Below are 18,698 nucleotides of genomic sequence, written 5' to 3' on the forward strand. Positions count from 1 at the left end.
CTTCCCCGGCTAATTACCAAGGACCCAGTGACACCACGCCGCCCTCACTGTGGAGGATCAGCCGAACGAGCATAGCTCTCCTCCACCGTTAATCGCAAAGGAGGGCGAAGCAGGTAGGACAACGGATCCACCTGAGGTAGTCTACTGCGGTATCTACCTGGGCCATTCACGGGGAGTGAGTGGACCCGGCGATTAATCGTCCCGTCGCTAGGGAGGTTCCAACAAAAGAGCCTTGCTCACCTCCCTGGCTAATTATAAAAGACCGCTGCGATAGCAGCCAACGGTACCTGCGGGAGAACACGGCCGTCGGAGTCCCGGCCGGTCGGATAAACCTTCGCCTTCCGCCATCGCCGAAAGTAGCTGATTAGTTTCACAGGCAGAGTGCAGCCCAGAGGAGAGGAGAATAAAAGTCGGTAAATTTAGTTTATTTGTTTTTTGCTCTTTTTTGTTTGTTATACGAAAATCCGAAATTCCGGTAGGAGCACCTAGGCCGCCCTGAAAGGAAGGGTCCGCCGGGCAATTAAGAACCCGAGTACTGAGCAAACCCCAACTTACAACATAGATATATGTCGATCGTACGAACAATTAAATAAATAGTACCCTTGATTAAGTTACTCTAACTTAACCGTTGCACAAGGTTGCAAAAGAAAAATCTTTTTAAAATGTTGAATAAAAAATGTTTCGCGAAATGGTATTACCCTGTTAAGAAAAATGAAGGCGCTGGCCTATTTATAGGTGTAATCAAACTTCATGAAACTCAGCTGAAGATCCCTAATCACAAAACTTTTGTTCACCATTTTTCAGTTTGTGACCATGGTGCGGCGTCTCACCCGCACATGCGGCATCTCTCCCGCAATGACCTTTTAAAAAAAAATGTTCATGGAAATTTGATGAATTTTTTTCATGACAAAGACCATTTCACAGTATTCTAGCAACTTGTCGCATTTGATAAAAATGATTTCATCAAATATTGAATGATTTACTTTAATGCAGGATCGATTTTAAGAAATATGCGACATTTCTCCTCAAATTACCCTACTCGTGCATCGGTAAACGAAAATCAAAACCAAAGCGCGGTGCTGTGTAAACTAAACTCGGTTTGGTTTTCGTGTCTCGTTGAAACACAACCAGCGGTAAGGCCGCACACAATGTAAAGGAAACACTAACAGTGTGGAGATTTGGTCTACCCTACCGGTACTCAACCGGTATTTTCCCACCTCTGTTCATCACCGAGTCGTTTATCAATATTTTTTCCTGGAAAAATTACAGCATGTTACTGAAATGATACACTATATTGTAAAAAAAGGTTAGATCAATTCGCTTCACAGAAAGTTTTAAAAAAATCGCAAAGAAAGTGTTTTTTAGCATTGAAAATGCTTTACTCCACTGTATGGGGCTGGGACTAAGTGTAAAACTAAAATATAAAATAACTAAATCTATGAAAATATACAATTTTCATAAATTTGCGCAACACTTTCCCTAACACAGACCTCATCTCGAGACTCATAAACGTCTTACACATTTCATCGCATGATATAAAAGGAATGTTTCTAACCGAATTTGTTCATTGCCATACCAACTATGCTGATAGAACGAGGTAGGTTATCGCTACTGCTGCAGGTAGAATATCTGTTATATCTTTCATTTGATATGAGCCACGGTAGATGAGCATTTGTGTGTACTGGAAGGATTTTGCTCGCAGTTCCAATCGACGGCTGTGGAAAAAAGCGAGATGGCGAATTGCTGGTTTATGCAGTGCGCTTAGTTGTGCAGGCAAGGCTCAAATCGATTCTTGTCCTGTATCACAGACAGTTATTAGCAAACCGTCCTTATTAAGACAAATACATAATGGAAAAAGAATTGATGAAGAAAATTCCTTTATTAACTTGTATTAAGTATGTGCTTGTTAATTATAATATAAACAAATATTCTTCAAATTATTAATGTATAAACTAGAAGGCTTTTGCAAAATGAATGAATGTGGCAACCCTACCACTAAGCGAAAGCCACACCAAAAGGAATAATGAAAATATTTTTATTTGTCGTACAAAAGGATGGTCTTCCATCTGCACCAAAAATTTGATAAAAGAGATCACCTTGTTTCACAACGCCGAGCTTAAAAAATTGACATCCCTGCATGCACTTGAAAGGAAACGAATTTCGATTCATCCCCGTCGCGATGAATGAAATGTTTGGTTCGTTTCCCTCGTCATTTGTTCTCCCGATGCAGTGCATTCAAGTTCGGACGTGTTCGGTTTCAGAAGCAAACTGAATTTTATTTCTTTGCTATCTCTAAGAGGTGCATTACACAGTTCACTTATGCTCAAAAATGTAGAAGATGCCAACTTCTGCATTCAAACTGCCCGCATAACAAATGAATGCTTTGGTTGGTGAAGGAATTTATATTTCTTCTACACTCAAGCATTCGATTCTGCATGAAATTTCAGTGGAAAGTTAATGAATGAGGGAGGCGATGAATCTGAATATTGGTTTCGGTAAATTCAAGCAGAAATAGGTAAGCAATTTTGAAAATTCGCAGCACTGTCACAAAGCGCTTAATTGACATAAACTGCGAAAGGGGAATGTTCGTGTGTGTAGCAGAAACGGATCACCGGCAAGGTTCGAATCGTTTCAAAGGATTCTCATCCCGTATCACAAAACATAGTTATCAGCAAACCGTCCTTATTACTAAGAATACATAATGGAAAAAGAATTGAATTAGAAAATTCATTTTTCTTAATTTGTATTAAGTTTGCGCTTGTTAATTCAGTACCTTTACCAGTGAATTTTAACATAAACAAATATTCACACATGATGCTAAAATCCCTTTTATTAGCTTGTCTTAAATTTGTGCTTGTTAATAATCAATTGTGTGCGCTGAAAAATAATGCAATATTGAAACGATGGTGCACATAGTGTTCGCTAGTCATGTCGCCTTTTCAATGTCGGTGGTCGTGTCTTGTGCACAACCCTCTAATTTTTTCACGCTGAAACTTTACCCCCTCCTTAAGTCATTGTAATAAATATGTTCAGTAAAACCTTATTTAAGCTCTAAACAATGATACTTCTAGTTTGATATTCACAAAACATTTTGTTGTTTCAATCAATCTTAATTTTTTAGCTGATTCGACATTTCCATCCTTTCATGCATGTAGGGAAATGCAATCAATGTCGTTTTTGCTTAACCTCGAAATTAACAGCAGTCGGGGTTACAAAGTGAATCTGTTTCGCTTCAAGCAAAAACAGCATATTTGCCAACAAATCGAGAACAATCTTCCTACCGATGTACAACATACAACCGGGACCCGCGAATAGCCCAAATATCCAACGTTGCGGTGTTCATACACAAGTTTGAACAACCAGCTCAAAAACAAAAAGAACCTGAAAGTAAAATCGGAAAAAAGCTATCCACGAGGACCATCCAGGCATAGAATCAATTTCGCACAGGTTGGAGAAGCAATCTGTCCGCTTTGGTTCTCTCATACGCCGTTCAAGCCATTCAAACATGGGTAGAATCAAAAGCAGGCATGTCCAAACACGCCACGGCACCGCGTGCTGCATTTTACCACCGCAACCGAGTGTATTGAAATGAGCACCCCAAGCCAGTGCTCGATGCGAAGCACCGATACACGATAAACGAAGCACCTGTGTCGGTGGCGGTGTTAAATTTTCGATCCGGTGCTTGGATGCTTCGGAAAACACTCGGGCCGGGTGCTTTAAAATTTCTGAAGCACCGGAGCCGAGCGCTTTCAACTTCGGATAACACCTCGGAAACTCTTTGATTTTGCACCCGTATCAAAGCGAGAATGTTTAAGCCCGCTAGCATATGCACAAAAAGAAAGAAAAAAAGATTTTTCGGTGCGACGGAATAAAAGAGAACAGCAAATATACTTCTATTATCACGGCAGTTTGATTTTTAGTTAGATATGTAATTATAAAATATCCAAACTCGATGCAAGTATAGATCGCGGATGGTGGATTTTTTTTAATTTTGCGTCTTGGAAATACTAGTCAACGAAAATTCTATTTCTTCATCTTCTTGCAAATGTATATCAAATTGAAAGCAAAAGATATGAACTTTGCCATCGATAAACATCTTTTTATTTTTTTATGATCCCAATCTATACGGATAACGCACATATGGTGCTTAGCTCAATTTGAATCTATTCCTATTGCCGCCATTTGGGGCACACGTTTCGAATTTTCGATCAATCAATCACAAGTATTTCACAGTATTTGGATAATTTTTATTATACGAAACTTTGTTACCAATTTTTAGACATTCTATCTATAGCTGGTCGTAATAATAAAGTATTGAGTCATTTCATGTCGCAAACTCTATTACAATATTTAGCTAAAATAGTGATGAACTGCCTCATAGTGCTTTTTAGGCTGACAAAATGGAGACACTGAAAAAATCTGTTTATCCGGTTACCAGGTTGTTTTGAAAAAAAAATTAATTTCAATTAGAATGTCAAATTACAGTACTAATTTTATCATTGTGGTCAATAAAACGTATTTTCAGAGGAGCTAATCTCATATAAAATTGTGGCCCTTCGCTAAAACAAGGTCATGTATAAGGTGATCATATTTCGCAAATATTTCATATTCATTCCAAGCACCCCGTCCTGGTAAGTTAAAAGGGAGGGAGGCTTCGCTTTACTCTAATGGAACTGGAATTGTTCATATCATTTGTAGCAAGTTACCTACTGCAGAGAACTTCAATTTTCAAAATTACTTGAAACACGTTATCGTATGTAGAGGCGTTAGGGCACAATCAAGGTGCACCCATACGATTTATTTCCGCTTTATACGTCATTACCAGTGCCATTACAAAACTTTTAACACAGCACAATGCATAGAAATGAATTTTGGCCGGACTTCATTACTTTTCTGGCACATCCAACGGCGTCCGTGTGTTGACGTGCCGTTTGGTTCGCTGTACTATAGACTTATAGAGCATTAATCTAGAAAAAATCTACGTTATCATAAATATCGCTAGCTAGTGTCCTAGTCCTTATCAGTTCTTCGATAATTATACTATATAAGCTATATTCATTATTCCGCATGTAAACTCAATAAAACAAAGACAAATTTAGTTGACAAGATGGTAAGTGATCAACCAAACCACATTCTGAAGTGATGCAGTTTGACATCTGAAGACTAGATTTTTGTCTTGCTATATTCTGCATTTTTAATAATTGAACCGATACCTTGTCCTTTTTATATCTATTCTGCTTTAAGGTATAAAAAAGCCAGCTTCAAATGGGTTTTTACAATTTGATCGGCAAAATTTAATTTCTGCATGCATTTTAGATACATAAAATTTTATTTGACTGCCTAAAGAGATTTAAATTCTTGCACAGTATAGTGGGTGTGTAGACTTACCAGTCATAGAGAGTATAACTGTACTGGAAACAGTGATCGATGTAAGGATATGCGATGATTTTTGCTGATACGGTCGGGCATCTATCATCGACATAACTTTTTATAGTCCGTCGGAGATGGCAAACATGAGTTGGAAAGTTTGTGAAAACTAAAAGCATATTGACCACCAGACCATCCAGTACAATATTGGTCAATGAAGTTATGCTTTGTGTAAGCACTACGCACAGGAAGAGACTCCTCTCACTTAAACGTCGAGAAGTTAGCTAAAGCATGTAACACCACAACACAAACGAAAAGCTCATTAATTTACTTTATTTTTTTAGTAGTTGAAAAATTAATTGACTTGCACCAGAAAATTGAATAACAGACCAATGATTTCCCGGATAATGCGACCTGTAATGCATTAAATACATCTTAAGTTTGTTTGAGAATTCATGCACAAATAGCTATACAAAACTGAAATATATCATGAACCCGTTAACAATATATTATATAAATGAAAAGCAACTGAAAAGACAAATCACACCTTAGAATTTTACAAATTGAATAGAGCCAAAATGACACATTTACATTCAACATATTTTATTTTAGATTCGATTACCCGGGGTAAGATTTTTTAAATCCCCGGATATTCGAATCTGATCTGTTTATTATTTGGAATAAATTTCCCTTTTTCCACAGCAAAACAAAAAAAAATTGTGTGCATACTTTGCATCTATAAGATGTTAACAACGTTCTTAAGAAATGATACTTGAATTTGGCTTGGTTCGTCAATAGACCATCGGTATAATTTGTGTTGGGTTTGTGTAAGTCATAGAAATTTAAACGCGTATGTAAATGATATGTTCCCACGCGAGTTGATTTTATTCGCTTGCGTATTATCATATGATAAGCTGTTTCTTTTTACTTTTACTGTAAATTTTGACAAATGAACAGTACATTTGATTGAATTTATTAGAATGACAAAATAGGATGATTTGTATTGAACAAAAACCAAGATCTAAAAATTGCAATACAAACTAGTTGGACCCACTACCATTTGCCCGAAAGGTAGACTGAAAATATTGGTCCTAAAGTTTTTGTTTAATTCATACACGGCACTCATGAAGTCATTTGATGGTAGCTGAAGCTGCAACTTTAGAAATTTTACTAAAATACTACAATTTCATGTTTGATTTTACCTATGCTGAAACTAAAGAGAATTTCCACAGATTTAAAATATTGATCTTTCTACCTAGAGTTAAAAACTAAAATGTTTTCTCAATCAGTAACATATTCACTTTCCAGACTGATTTCTGGAAACATAATTTCTTTTTGAAGTTATGACTAAAGCTGAATACTTTACAGGATACTTAACGACCTTGACTTATACTACTTTTTCAGAAATCATATTTTTATTAATTTTATAATGACGGGACATTATTTTGAGCATTTCGAGACAAATGAAAAATACAACCGTCAAACTGGGAACTTGCAACACTTCTGTTAATGTAAATTTAGCAACGGTAATTATAATTTTAACAATTTGGAGTCAAAAGTCTTAAAATTATGCAAAACATATGAAAGGTGTTGACCGAATAAAAATATTTAAAATCAAAATTTTTTTCTATCACGCATTCCTATTTGCTTTTCAATTCAATTTAGGCGCATATGTATTTCCATACCTGAATAAAATTTTCAAACTGAGCTATTTAGTACTAAGTAGCGGAAAACTTTGACACTTTAGTCTTTCAATGATACTTTTAGTAATACAAATGTGGAGGTTACAATCCAATCGCTATTAATCGTTAAATAGTTAGTCTCAATATTAATTTTTTTTTGTTTTTAGAAGAGAATTTTCTCTTATTTTTAAAGAATACAAATGACCGGACGATATTTAAATTTCGAAGTGCAGAAGAATCTTTTTAATTTTGATACTGAATAAAGGTCAGTTATGGTCTTCAAACGTAATACTCGGACTGAGGTTGTTTGATGTAAGAGTTGGCTAAGATGTACAATTCGACTTCAGTACCAACGCCAATTTGAATCCATTCATTCATCTATTTATAATTCCTACATGCATACCTACTTAATCCTTCCTTACTGTATAATGCATTACAGATTCTTCATAAAGTACCAAGCTCGTTCATGCATATGAACGCACAAATTGCTTTGAGCCACTTACCAAGCGACAGCAATAGCGCGTCGATAATCGCTACCGAAATATAAGCTGCCGTGTTTTACGAATTTAAAAACACTCGGTACGGTGCCTGCCGATATCAGAAACACCTAGGTTGCGGTGCCTGCCGATGTGAGATGCACCTCGGTTACGGTGCCTACCGAAGTCAGAAACACTCGGGTCGGTGCTTTGCCGAAGCAACGAGCACGGTGGTTAAATATCATGCGCTGGCACCGACACCGGTGCCTTGGTATCGGCGACCGGTGTCTGCTGTTGAGCACCGGTACGGCGTGCCAACTTCAATCCTCTTGGTGGCGTGTTTATTGGTAGAAGTGCCCACCGTGCAGCACGGTGCTTTTGCCATGCCTGATCAAAAGTGACTGTTTCTTTCTGGGTGGCCAGACATGTTGCCACACCAACAGAGGAATAATTTTACCTGCTTTAGTTCCCTCACACGTTCTCTTTCTCTCTGTTCGAACTGGTGGAGAAGCAGAAAAAAGTTAAAAAGTCGCCCAGTTAAGCTCAGCCGTAAATGAACCGGAATTCTGGCTGGTTCCAGTTCGTATTTCGACCCCTGTGGCACAACCGATTCTAGTTCGAATCGGTTGTATCACTGAAGCCGGAACACGAACTGGAACCAGCCAGAATTCCAGTTCATTTCCGGCTGAACTTTACTGGGCGTTGGCATCGATTCTTTTGAAGTAGAATACTTCTAACGTTTCAATATGGGGTGCCGTTTCAAAAATTTCAGTTGAGAAATTTTCCCAGATTTGAAATGCGAATATCTTCCGTTCTACGAAATCGCAATATTTTTGCACTATCTGATCGGAAATTTGTGCACGTATTTCGTATTAAATTTCAGAATTACTGCGACTACTATGAATAACCCAAAACAAGGATTTTCAGAAAATCCTTCGAAAACAGCGAGGAAAATGCGCAATTTGCCAGCATATCCCACGCAGAGTCGTCAAAAAGGAGCATGTAAGCGTTTCATTACATACGGGAATGTTTTATATACAGGTCACGCGAGCTTGTTTTGTATCAGTGGGTGCTCGCTTACCACACGAGCAACATGCTCGTCCAATGAGCGGTATCATGTTTGCGTTCCCGTACCAAGCGTCATCGCAAGGTTCTTCGTGATAAAATCCAGGGAATCACCAAATCTGCCATTCGGCGTCTGGCTCGTCGTGGTGGTGTAAAATGCATCTCCGATTTAATCTACGAATGCTGAGGGTGTGCAGGAAAATGTCACCCGAGATGCCGTGACCTACACTGAACACGCCACGCGCAAAACCGCAATGAATGTCGTCTATACTCTGAAGCGGCAGGGACGCACTTTGTATGGATTTGGAAGTTGAAAAGGTAGAATTCACTTGTATCATTATAAAAAAGGCCCTTTTCAGGGCCACCAGAATCATTTCAAAGAATAAGTTTGCATTTTCTGTTTCATGGACTGTTTCTCCCTGGAGAGCAATTTGGGTTAAACCCTAAATTATGATTTATTTCAGTACGCAAATTGCAAATATGGTCAGAAAGAAACTTTTTTAACATTTTTAACAAACATTTTTACTAGGCGCATTCAAAAAAGGTTTCAATTCTCAAACATTTTACCAAAGTGCCGTATTACATTACTCTCTTTACCCTGAGTGTTCGATAATCTCCGTATTGGAAACACAATTTCATATTTGTTCTTTATCAAAAATATGTGGTCGACCAACGAAAGGGTGGAGCTACGAAGAACACATATTGAGGACAACACAAAAAAGGACGAGCTTACATTGTGCTGTAGTCAGGTATAAAAACTCAGCATGCTGTTGCTCACGCTCAGTTCGTTTCCAGCATCAGCATGCAGCAGTTCGTTTGCAGCATCTCCCGCAAAATTCAAACCGCCGTCCGTTTGCTGCTGTTAGAAGAGTTGGCCAAGCACGCCGTCTTCCATGGCACCAAAACTGTTACCATATACACCAGCTCCAAGTAAATTCCGAACACTGCCCAAACAAAAAGCCCTTTTCAGGGCCATCAATTTATCGACAAAGAATGAAATTGAAATTTTGTTATTACAAGCATCAGAAAGTGGCTTGTCAAGAGCGTTGGATGGTAAGTGAGCCACTTGTAAACAATACCGTCGCTTTCACGTAGAATGGCACAAAATCAAAAGTTATTTGTAGACAGGTTAGTGTAATGATTCAATTTACAAAAATCGAACGTTTTCTAACGTTTCGATATAGGTGCTTCGTTTCAAAATTTTCGGCCAGAATGCTGCCTGTTTTTTCAAACGTGAAAATCTGCTGTTGTATTGAATGAAAACCTTCGATTTTTTGCGCTGATTGGAAATAGTTGTGACTATTTCTGTAGAATGTACAATTACTGAAAATAACGGATTTTGTGAAAGCAGTGGTTGGTCCGTACAATTCGATTCCAAGCGAGCCAGACTAGTTTTCGTTGGAAGGTCCACCTCTGACAATAGAAGTAAACTATTTTATTTTGAATTCAACTAACTTCCTTGAAAACAGCACAGTTAAAAAACTTTTGGGAAAAACGCGCAAACCTAAATTTTCCACTATAATGGAAACTGCCTGTGCCCCGCCGCACAGCATCATCAAGATTGATAGTAATTCAAGCCGGGAGGAAAGAGGTTGTAAGGCAATGGAAAACGAAAATTTCATTTATATCTTACTGGAATATAATTGGCTGGTCCTGAAAAGAACTTATTGGTTTGTGGTTTATTTTGGGGTCACAATTTAGGCCTGCTCGATTGCTGATAGCTGTGAATTTCTCGCAGGGCGACAGTTTCTGTTCAGTAGTGATGAGGCTTCCTAACGCCAACCGTGACTGGGGCACTTTTACACGGCCTTCGTTGCTTACTGCTTGCGGGGAGGCTTTCCTCCGGTGGACTTACGAGCGGTATGTTTGGTACGGGCCATTTATCCACAAAGAATCGAATTGAAATTTTGTTATTACAAGCATCCGAAAGTAGCTTGCCAAGAGCGTTCGATGGCAAGTGAGCTACTTGTGAACAATATCGTAGATTTCACGTAGAATGACACAAAATAAAGTTATCATTTGTGTGTTTGTTTACAGTTTCGTGTTTACTAGGCGCATTCAAAAAAGGTTTCAATTCTCAAACATTTTACCAAGGTGTCGTATTACATTACTTTTTTTACCCTGAGTGTTCGATAACCTCCGTATTGGAAACACAATTTCAATTTTGTTCTTTATCAAAAATATGTGGTCGACCAACGAAAGGGTGGAGCTACGAAGAACACATATTGGGGACAACACAAAAAAGGACGAGCTTACATTGTGCTGTAGTCAGGTATAAAAACTCAGCATGCTGTTGCTCACGCTCAGTTCGTTTCCAGCATCAGCATGCAGCAGTTCGTTTGCAGCATCTCCCGCAAAATTCAAACCGCCGTCCGTTTGCTGCTGTTAGAAGAGTTGGCCAAGCACGCCGTCTTCCATGGCACCAAAACTGTTACCATATACACAGCTCCAAGTAAATTCCGAACACTGTCCAAACAAAAGGCCCTTTTCAGGGCCATCAATTTATCGACAAAGAATCGAATTGAAGTTTTGTTATTACAAGCATCCGAAAGTGGCTTGCCAAGAGCGTTGGATGGTAAGTGAGCCACTTGTGAACAATACCGTCGCTTTCACGTAGAATGGCACAAAATCAAAAGTTATTTGTGATTTGTAGACAGGTTAGTGTAATGATTCAATTTACAAAAATCGAACGTTTTCTAACGTTTCGATATAGGTGCTCCGTTTCAAAAATTTCGGCCAGAATGTTGCCTGTTTTTCTAAAAATGAAAATCTGCTATTGTACTGAATGAAAACCTTCGATTTTTGCGCTGATTGGAAATAGTTGTGACTAGTTGTGTAGAATGTCCAATTACTGAAAATAACAGATTTTGTGAAAGCAGTGGTTGGTCCATACAATTCGATTTTTGGAAAAAACGCGCAAACCTAAATTTTCCATTATAATCAAAATTAGTGCCCCCACCGCACAGCATCATCAAGATTTCATGTATAATAATAATACTTTATAATTGGCTGGTTCTGAAAACAACTTGTTGGTTTGTGGTTTATTTTGGGTCACAATTTAGGCCCGCTCGATATCTGATAGCTGTGAATTTTTCGCAGGGCGACAGTTTCTGTTCGGTAGCGATGAGGCTTCTTAACGCCAACCGTGACTGGGCACTTTTACACGGCCTTCGTTGCCAATCAGCTCCCTGTCAAGGACGACGTCTCTGTACAGCCAGCATCACTGCCATGAAAGCAAAACATTGATTTTGAACCGAATGATTAGAAGCTGTATTTAGTTACAAAATGTCGATTTTCTGAATGATATGATATTAAATCATCCCACAAGATGCAAAACGTCGTGTGGAATGCTTGAATATCGAGCATAGTGCCGAACATAATTCTTTGTTTGGGGCTTTATAGCTATAACGCCCCATATATGTCGGTCGCTGTCAAACTCCATATGATAGTATAGGGTTGCCAGGGGGCTGTTGCCAACTGCTTGCGGGGAGCCTTTCCTCCGGTGGACTTATGACCGGTCTGTTTGGTACAGGCCATGTAGCGAAAAATGCTGATCTGCTACTTCTCTGATGCTGGTAGTAGGACGACGGTTAAACGCTCGTTTGCGTGCCTTCATTCATAAAAGTTCAACAATATTTTCAAAGAATGTTGCAAATTGTCAACTTGATAATTCCAAAAATACTTTAAATAAACTATGAATGTGCAAAAGACGACAAAAACGCATAGAAATTGCTTATTCCAGAGCAGAATTTACCGGTCTAAAGTGTATTCTACTTCACTCCGGTTATGTCTCTGACATTACCCACCCATCTTTTTTGCATCGGATGACCGACATGCTACCAACACTATTACATGACCTTGCATGCTGCTGTCAAATTTACGTTCAAACTTTATCCTAGTCTGCTCGAACTGTACCAAATTTCAAATTTTTTGTACCTCTTCGAAAAAATTTATGAATTTTGATTAAGTCGTATGAAAAACGTATTTCCCATATAAAACTTCAATCGCTTTGAGCACGCGTTGAAATGATTCACTTTCGATCAAATTTTGTTTGACCGGCGATGGACAAAACTCCAACATCGCAAAAATAACTGCTACCCAATGCTAGTTTTTTGATTGGCAAAAAAACTATCATATTATATAAACCTCAATTGTTACTAGGATTTAGCACGTTACAGGCTATGTAGAATTAAATGAAGTAATAATGTATTACGTAGAATCATGCGTTTTAACCCCAGAGATATATCTAAACAAAATATTGCTCTTATATGAAAAAACTAAAAAATTAACTTTACCATAAGGACTGTGTAGACACATTTAACTTCTGTTAGTTCGGGATCAGAAACGAGATCTCCACAGTACCGAAGGATACAGTTAAAACATTCTAGAGCCAATGGAGTCAGATCCGGCGGTAATCGAAGTAGCGGTACTCGAAGAGGATGTCCTTGCCACTTCACTAGATCAGCATGTGGATTTCGTGGAATCGAGCGATTGTCATTTCTGCCTGTTTTGAGCTCATCGCCGCTGAAATGATTCAAAAACAAAAAAAAAATACATCATTTTCAAATATTCCGGATCCGACGTTAGAAGTAAATATGATAAACATTTATCAAATGAATAAAAATACCATTATTTCCTCTTAAAATTTTCTGTAAAGTGAACACAATAATACGATTGCAAAACTTTATGTTCACTACATCGCTTAATTTGTTAAAACTCTCGAGTTGGTTTTCTATTAGACACACGTAAACGAGTTTTGAAGAAAACTTACTCATTCCTGAAATGTTGCATTGCGAATTGAAGCAATGAATGTTTTGTGAGTGAAGCTTGAGTTGGCGATGATTCATCGTGCTGTATTATGGTATTACTTTGGGTGTAAGTATTCCCGACCGAGTTGTTGTGATGCCCAAAGCTGTGTTGATTGTTTGGTAAATGCGGAATGTCTTGTTGAGGTTGGTTATCGACATGCATATTTTCAAAATCCATTTGTGAAAACTGATGTGATTTTTCAACAGGTGATAATTGCATCGGAGAATTTATATTGTTGTTAGACATTTCGAGTCGTTCCAATGGAACGTTGAGGGTCGCAGCTGCCGCACGAACGCCGGATGATATTGTCGGCCCTTTTGATTGCGTCTGGAAATGAAAGATAGAATTTGGAAAATTAGCAACGTAGACATGGATCCCAGAATGTACAGGACTTGATGATAATGGAACTGTTAAAAAGCTAGTTATATTCCTCATATCTATTAAATGGCCTTCTATAAATATACAATTTTTATTTTTATGCAATAGAATTTGCTCTCACTATCCAGAAGAATATAAAAACATCTCTTTGTTAAGACAGTTTGTTGTAGTGATACGAGAAAAGGTTAAACTCATCGCCAGGTGTACTGGATAAGGCCTTTTCTATGAACATGATGAAATGATGGTATTGGTACTACATATTTTTCAGTATTTACAGAAATTAGATTATTCTGCAAATTAATCTGAATTTACTCTCATCAGATCGTAATCGGAGTCCCTAAGCCAATGTGTAGTTCCAAGCAGAAGAATGAACGGCTAAAAAAACTAAAATATGTCAGAGTATGAATAGGTCTTAATAAACAGTCCCGCGAGTGATAATTATTGCCTGCGATATCGGTGAAGGTAGTGCAGTGAAGTGCGTTACTAAACAGTTTTCTTGCCTGAAAGACGACTTTGTTTAGACGAGCTATATCAGCTCTCTACAGTGTGAAGGTCACGCGGGTGACGGATAAAACAATCGAAGGATCAATTCACCTACCAGCTCGTCAGGAACCAACTGGTAAAGTGTTTCGTTTTTACATTTCTTATAAAAGAAATGTATAGAATTCGCTCAAACTTTCAAGATTTTTTCCGAGGCCCGGAGGGCCGAGTCTTATATACCAATCGACTCAGCTCGACGATTTGGGACAATGTCTGTGTGTGTGTGTCTGTGTGTGTGTATGTAACGGACAAATTCTCATTCGTGTTTCTCAGTAATGGCTGAACCGATCTTATCCAAACCAATTTTAAATGAAAGAACTAAAAAACAGTATGAACGCTATTAATTTGTTTTTGATTCTGATGTTTAGTTTTCAAGATATGAATATTTGAATGCGTAAAAATGGCGTTTTTTGCAGTTTTTTTAAATTATCTGCCGAAATTGACTATACAGATTAACAATTTATATGTTTTTAGACAGCTTTAGCGAATACCTTTCGAACAAGCCATAGATTGTTGAAATCGGACTATTATCAAAAGAGATATTTATCATTAAATGCGGACGAAAGATTTTTATCATTTCCCATTGCCAGAAATATGACCAAAAACATGTAATCTATTATTAACGCCAAAACGGCTTATTTTAGGTCAATAGTATCTTCGGAGAATTTACTGGAGGTAATATGCCCTTTCTTTTGGTATTATGCTTTTGCTGATTAATCCCCTTATAAGTGAGATATTTTCACAAATTTTCTTGGAAGTGATTATATCGAAATGATGCCTTCAGCCAATTTGTAGCTCTTACTTTTGCGAATAACTTTACTGAAGATTTCAAATATCTATTTTGAATACTTTAAAAGTTATGGCTTGTTGTTTGTTGATTACTCTTTGTCGCCTATATGTTGTTCAATATAGTAATAATCCATTGAAATAAGCTAAACATTATTTCGAAGAAACGAATTTTGTATTTCATTTTACTATCTACAACCACTAGAAATAATCACCGAACACTTCCAAGTTGTCTGGAAGGAACTTGATAACTTATCAGTACAAAAATGTTCATTTGTGCGAACCTTCTGACTGCAATTTTTCTAACTTATAACCATCGGATCGATCTGAAACATATCGGAAAATGAAAAGCGAAATAAATAACTCCAAGCAACGGCGTAGCCAAGAGAAGGTTTTAGGGTTTAACACCATACAACCCTCCCCCACCACAAAAAAAATTATTGGATTGAAGTTGAAAATTTATTGATGCAGACTGATTTAATTCAATACTACAATAACAACTATCTGATCCGTAGATTGATAACCTGTTGTTGTAAACGTCATGAGGACTTTTGATAAATTGTCGGAATGGGGTCATGAAATGTAACTGATCTATTGGTCGTGATTTCACAGTTGTCTAATAGCATCAATATCAAATTCCTGCCTGAAAACATTCCAATAGAAAATTCCAGCGTTCTGTAATCAATCATAATCCTCAGATTTATTTTCAAATTGAGCTCGTTTTTGTAGAAATGTACTGTAATAAGGGTCTTTATTTAATAGGAAGCGAAGTTAAAATTGATTTAATGTCTATGAAACATAGAACTGCTCACCAAAAAATGCATAACTTTCAACATTTGCTAAAAATGTTTTTGCCTTCCTCATCCACTCTAAAATTCGTCAATCTAATCCTGACCCGGAGAGCCGAGTGTCATATGATCGACTGAGTTCGTCGAGATCGGGAAATATCTGTGTGTGTATGTATGTGTATGTGGAAAAAAAATGTGACCTCTGTTTCTCAGAGATAGCTAGACCGATTTGCACAAAGCTAGTCTCAAATGAAAGGTATAACCTTCCCATCGGCTGCTATTGAATTTTAGAAGAGTGCAATCACACAGCAAATTCCCATATAAACTGAAATGAAAAATTTTCAAAATCAAATTTGTATTTTTGATGCCAAATGACTTTGAAATGCATGAAACATTAAGATGTTTGACAAAAATTGACTTCTTTGGACTTTGGTACATTTCTGCCTTTCTCATATAGAAAGGTTATGCAATCACTCTAAAAATCCACAATCATACCGGCCCGGAGGGAGTATGCAGTGAGGGGTTGCTACTTTAAAATTAAAACTAGTTTAAAATTTCTTAACAAGTTCAAAATTTTCGGCAGGACCTGGACCTCCCGGATCTTTTTCCATGATCCGCCGCTGGTTTCAAGTGATGTTTCAGTATCACATAGTATTTCAAGATCGTGGCTGTCGATCCATTGTATGTATGTGCAAATCGTACTGAACATGTAATATTCATTTCCACCATTGTATTGAATATTGAACGCATCATTTGATAAAATAATTTTGACGGTATATCGTCCAAGAAGTATTTATGGTGAATTTTCTCAGGTTAATATTCATGACTACAATAAAGTCTCAACAAATTCGCTAAAGACACGAACTCTGTTACTATTTTCTGAAAAAATAATTCTGCATAATTTTAAAACTTCAAAAATTACGATTTCGGAATTATGCCGTTTGGACAGTAAGATCGATTTTCACCAAACCCCCACCAAACCGAATTTCTGGCTACGCCGCTGATTTCAAGTAAGTAGAAACAAAGACGTTCTACACTCGTTCACAAGAAACTTTTTCCAATGCTGAATATCTATTATAATACATTGAAACCCCGATTTTATCAGCCAAATATGAACATATGTTTGATGGGCAGACAAACAAGACTGAATTCGAGTAAATCCTTTCTTGTTTTCCTTATCATGAAGATGGAAATATGCAAATATAAAAAGTTCATCATAATCAGAAATAGTTATCAGACTACATCAAGGGACAGGAAGAATATTTTAACAGCTTCAGTTTATTAAAAAGAAAAAAAATTGCCCGATTTAGTGAATGTCCCCATTTTGTCAGCCTAAAATACGCCATGAGACTGATAAAATTGGGTCTTTATTGTATGTATAATTCACTGTGTTTCACATTAATAGGTACATTTCATTTTTGGAGATTTTTTTATTGCATCGAACTACAACAATTTTTAGGTAGTTTTCAAGGGGTTATTTTATAGACTTCTTCCAAAATTTCTCGAACCTATTCCAATTAATTGGTATACTTAAGGGTTTATATGTTGCAGATAGAGAAAATACTGAAATTTTCAGCTTTTTCCTACACAATATTACGAAAGCTTATTAAACAATTTTTCCTAATAAGTTTGTGAAAATTATAAACTATTTGAATTTTTTTTAATAGTTTAATTTTTTATTTAACCGTGATTTTTTAATAAATAGTGACCATCGCTTCACAACGTAGTCTATTTTTCATGGCTTGCGGTGAGCACGATCTCTCGAATTGCTGAACTGAAAATTATGGAATAGAAATTAATTTTTAGTATTCTTTACAGATTTAACTCGCCGCGCAGATAGCTTTGAATTAGACCCGCTGGTGCCCTAAGACGATTTCGCTAGATTTTCAGAGCACTGTGCACCCAGTGCATTAACGCAAGTGACGGAAGGTTATCGAAAAGATTCGTGAAAATGAAAAATTCAGTAATGATTTTCCCAAACAATTCGTTTTCGAGAGGTTTTCATTTGTTCTTTGGCATTAGGATTAGCGATAATAATTCAAATCAAGGATACTACTGGGAAGTCACCTTTAGAAAAAGTCGATGTCGAAGTAAAATTTGGAACTATGCACGCATGCACTTCAGAGTTAGCGTGATATCAGGAGCTGCAATTTCATTTCAACGCTTTTATGTGAAAAGGGCGATACGTACAAATGTAAACATAAGGCTTTTTCATACATGCGAATGAGGGTTTTGAAACGCAACAAATTAACCTAAAAATTTGGATTCTACGTATTGCTTTCTTAAACTACAGCAAAAAATACAACGGGCGAAACTGTATTTTTGTTTGTTTATTCAAAGTTTTACCCTCCACGCTCCATGCAAACAAACAGGGCGAAACTGTTTTTTTTTCTTCGTATTGTTTTAGGATTATCAAGCTGATACCAGCTGTAAATAGTAACAATGATCGCTATTGAAAAAACCCGGACGAAATCGGTGGTGTAAGACGGTAGTTATTGTAAAAAACGTAAGGGCGATACTTCAATGTTGATAGGTGGGCCAAAGGGGCGATACTATCATTTTGTCGATTTATATAGCAAAAATAAATTTTAATTTAATAATTTCAAATACTTTATGAAGTTTTGGGTTTCGATCACTGAATCATGCAATCTAGGATGCAAAAAACACAATAGTTCTTAAATAGGAAATAAAACCGAGTCTGGAAATATTCACTGTTGATTTTCTTTGAATGGTATTACTGCTAGTATCGCCCTTTTCAAGAAAAAGCGTTGATTTCTTAGTTCTCAGTCGCGTTGGAAATTTGAGTA

General features: G+C 37.2%; 1 protein-coding gene across 1 annotated transcript in view; it reads right to left on the reverse strand.

Moving 5' to 3' along the window:
* LOC131693401 (unconventional myosin-XV) overlaps window positions 1-18,698 on the reverse strand; it is a 723,994-nt gene that overhangs the window by 315,560 nt on the left and 389,736 nt on the right. The window contains exons 6-7 of the mRNA XM_058981178.1: window positions 13,362-13,726; window positions 12,886-13,114 (exon numbers count right to left, since the gene is read on the reverse strand). Coding sequence (XP_058837161.1) covers window positions 12,886-13,114; window positions 13,362-13,726 — 594 coding nt within the window. The remainder of the gene's footprint in view (window positions 1-12,885; window positions 13,115-13,361; window positions 13,727-18,698) is intronic.

Source organism: Topomyia yanbarensis, chromosome 3 (genome assembly GCF_030247195.1).
Source record: "Topomyia yanbarensis strain Yona2022 chromosome 3, ASM3024719v1, whole genome shotgun sequence".
Classification (NCBI taxonomy): Eukaryota; Metazoa; Arthropoda; class Insecta; order Diptera; family Culicidae; genus Topomyia; species Topomyia yanbarensis.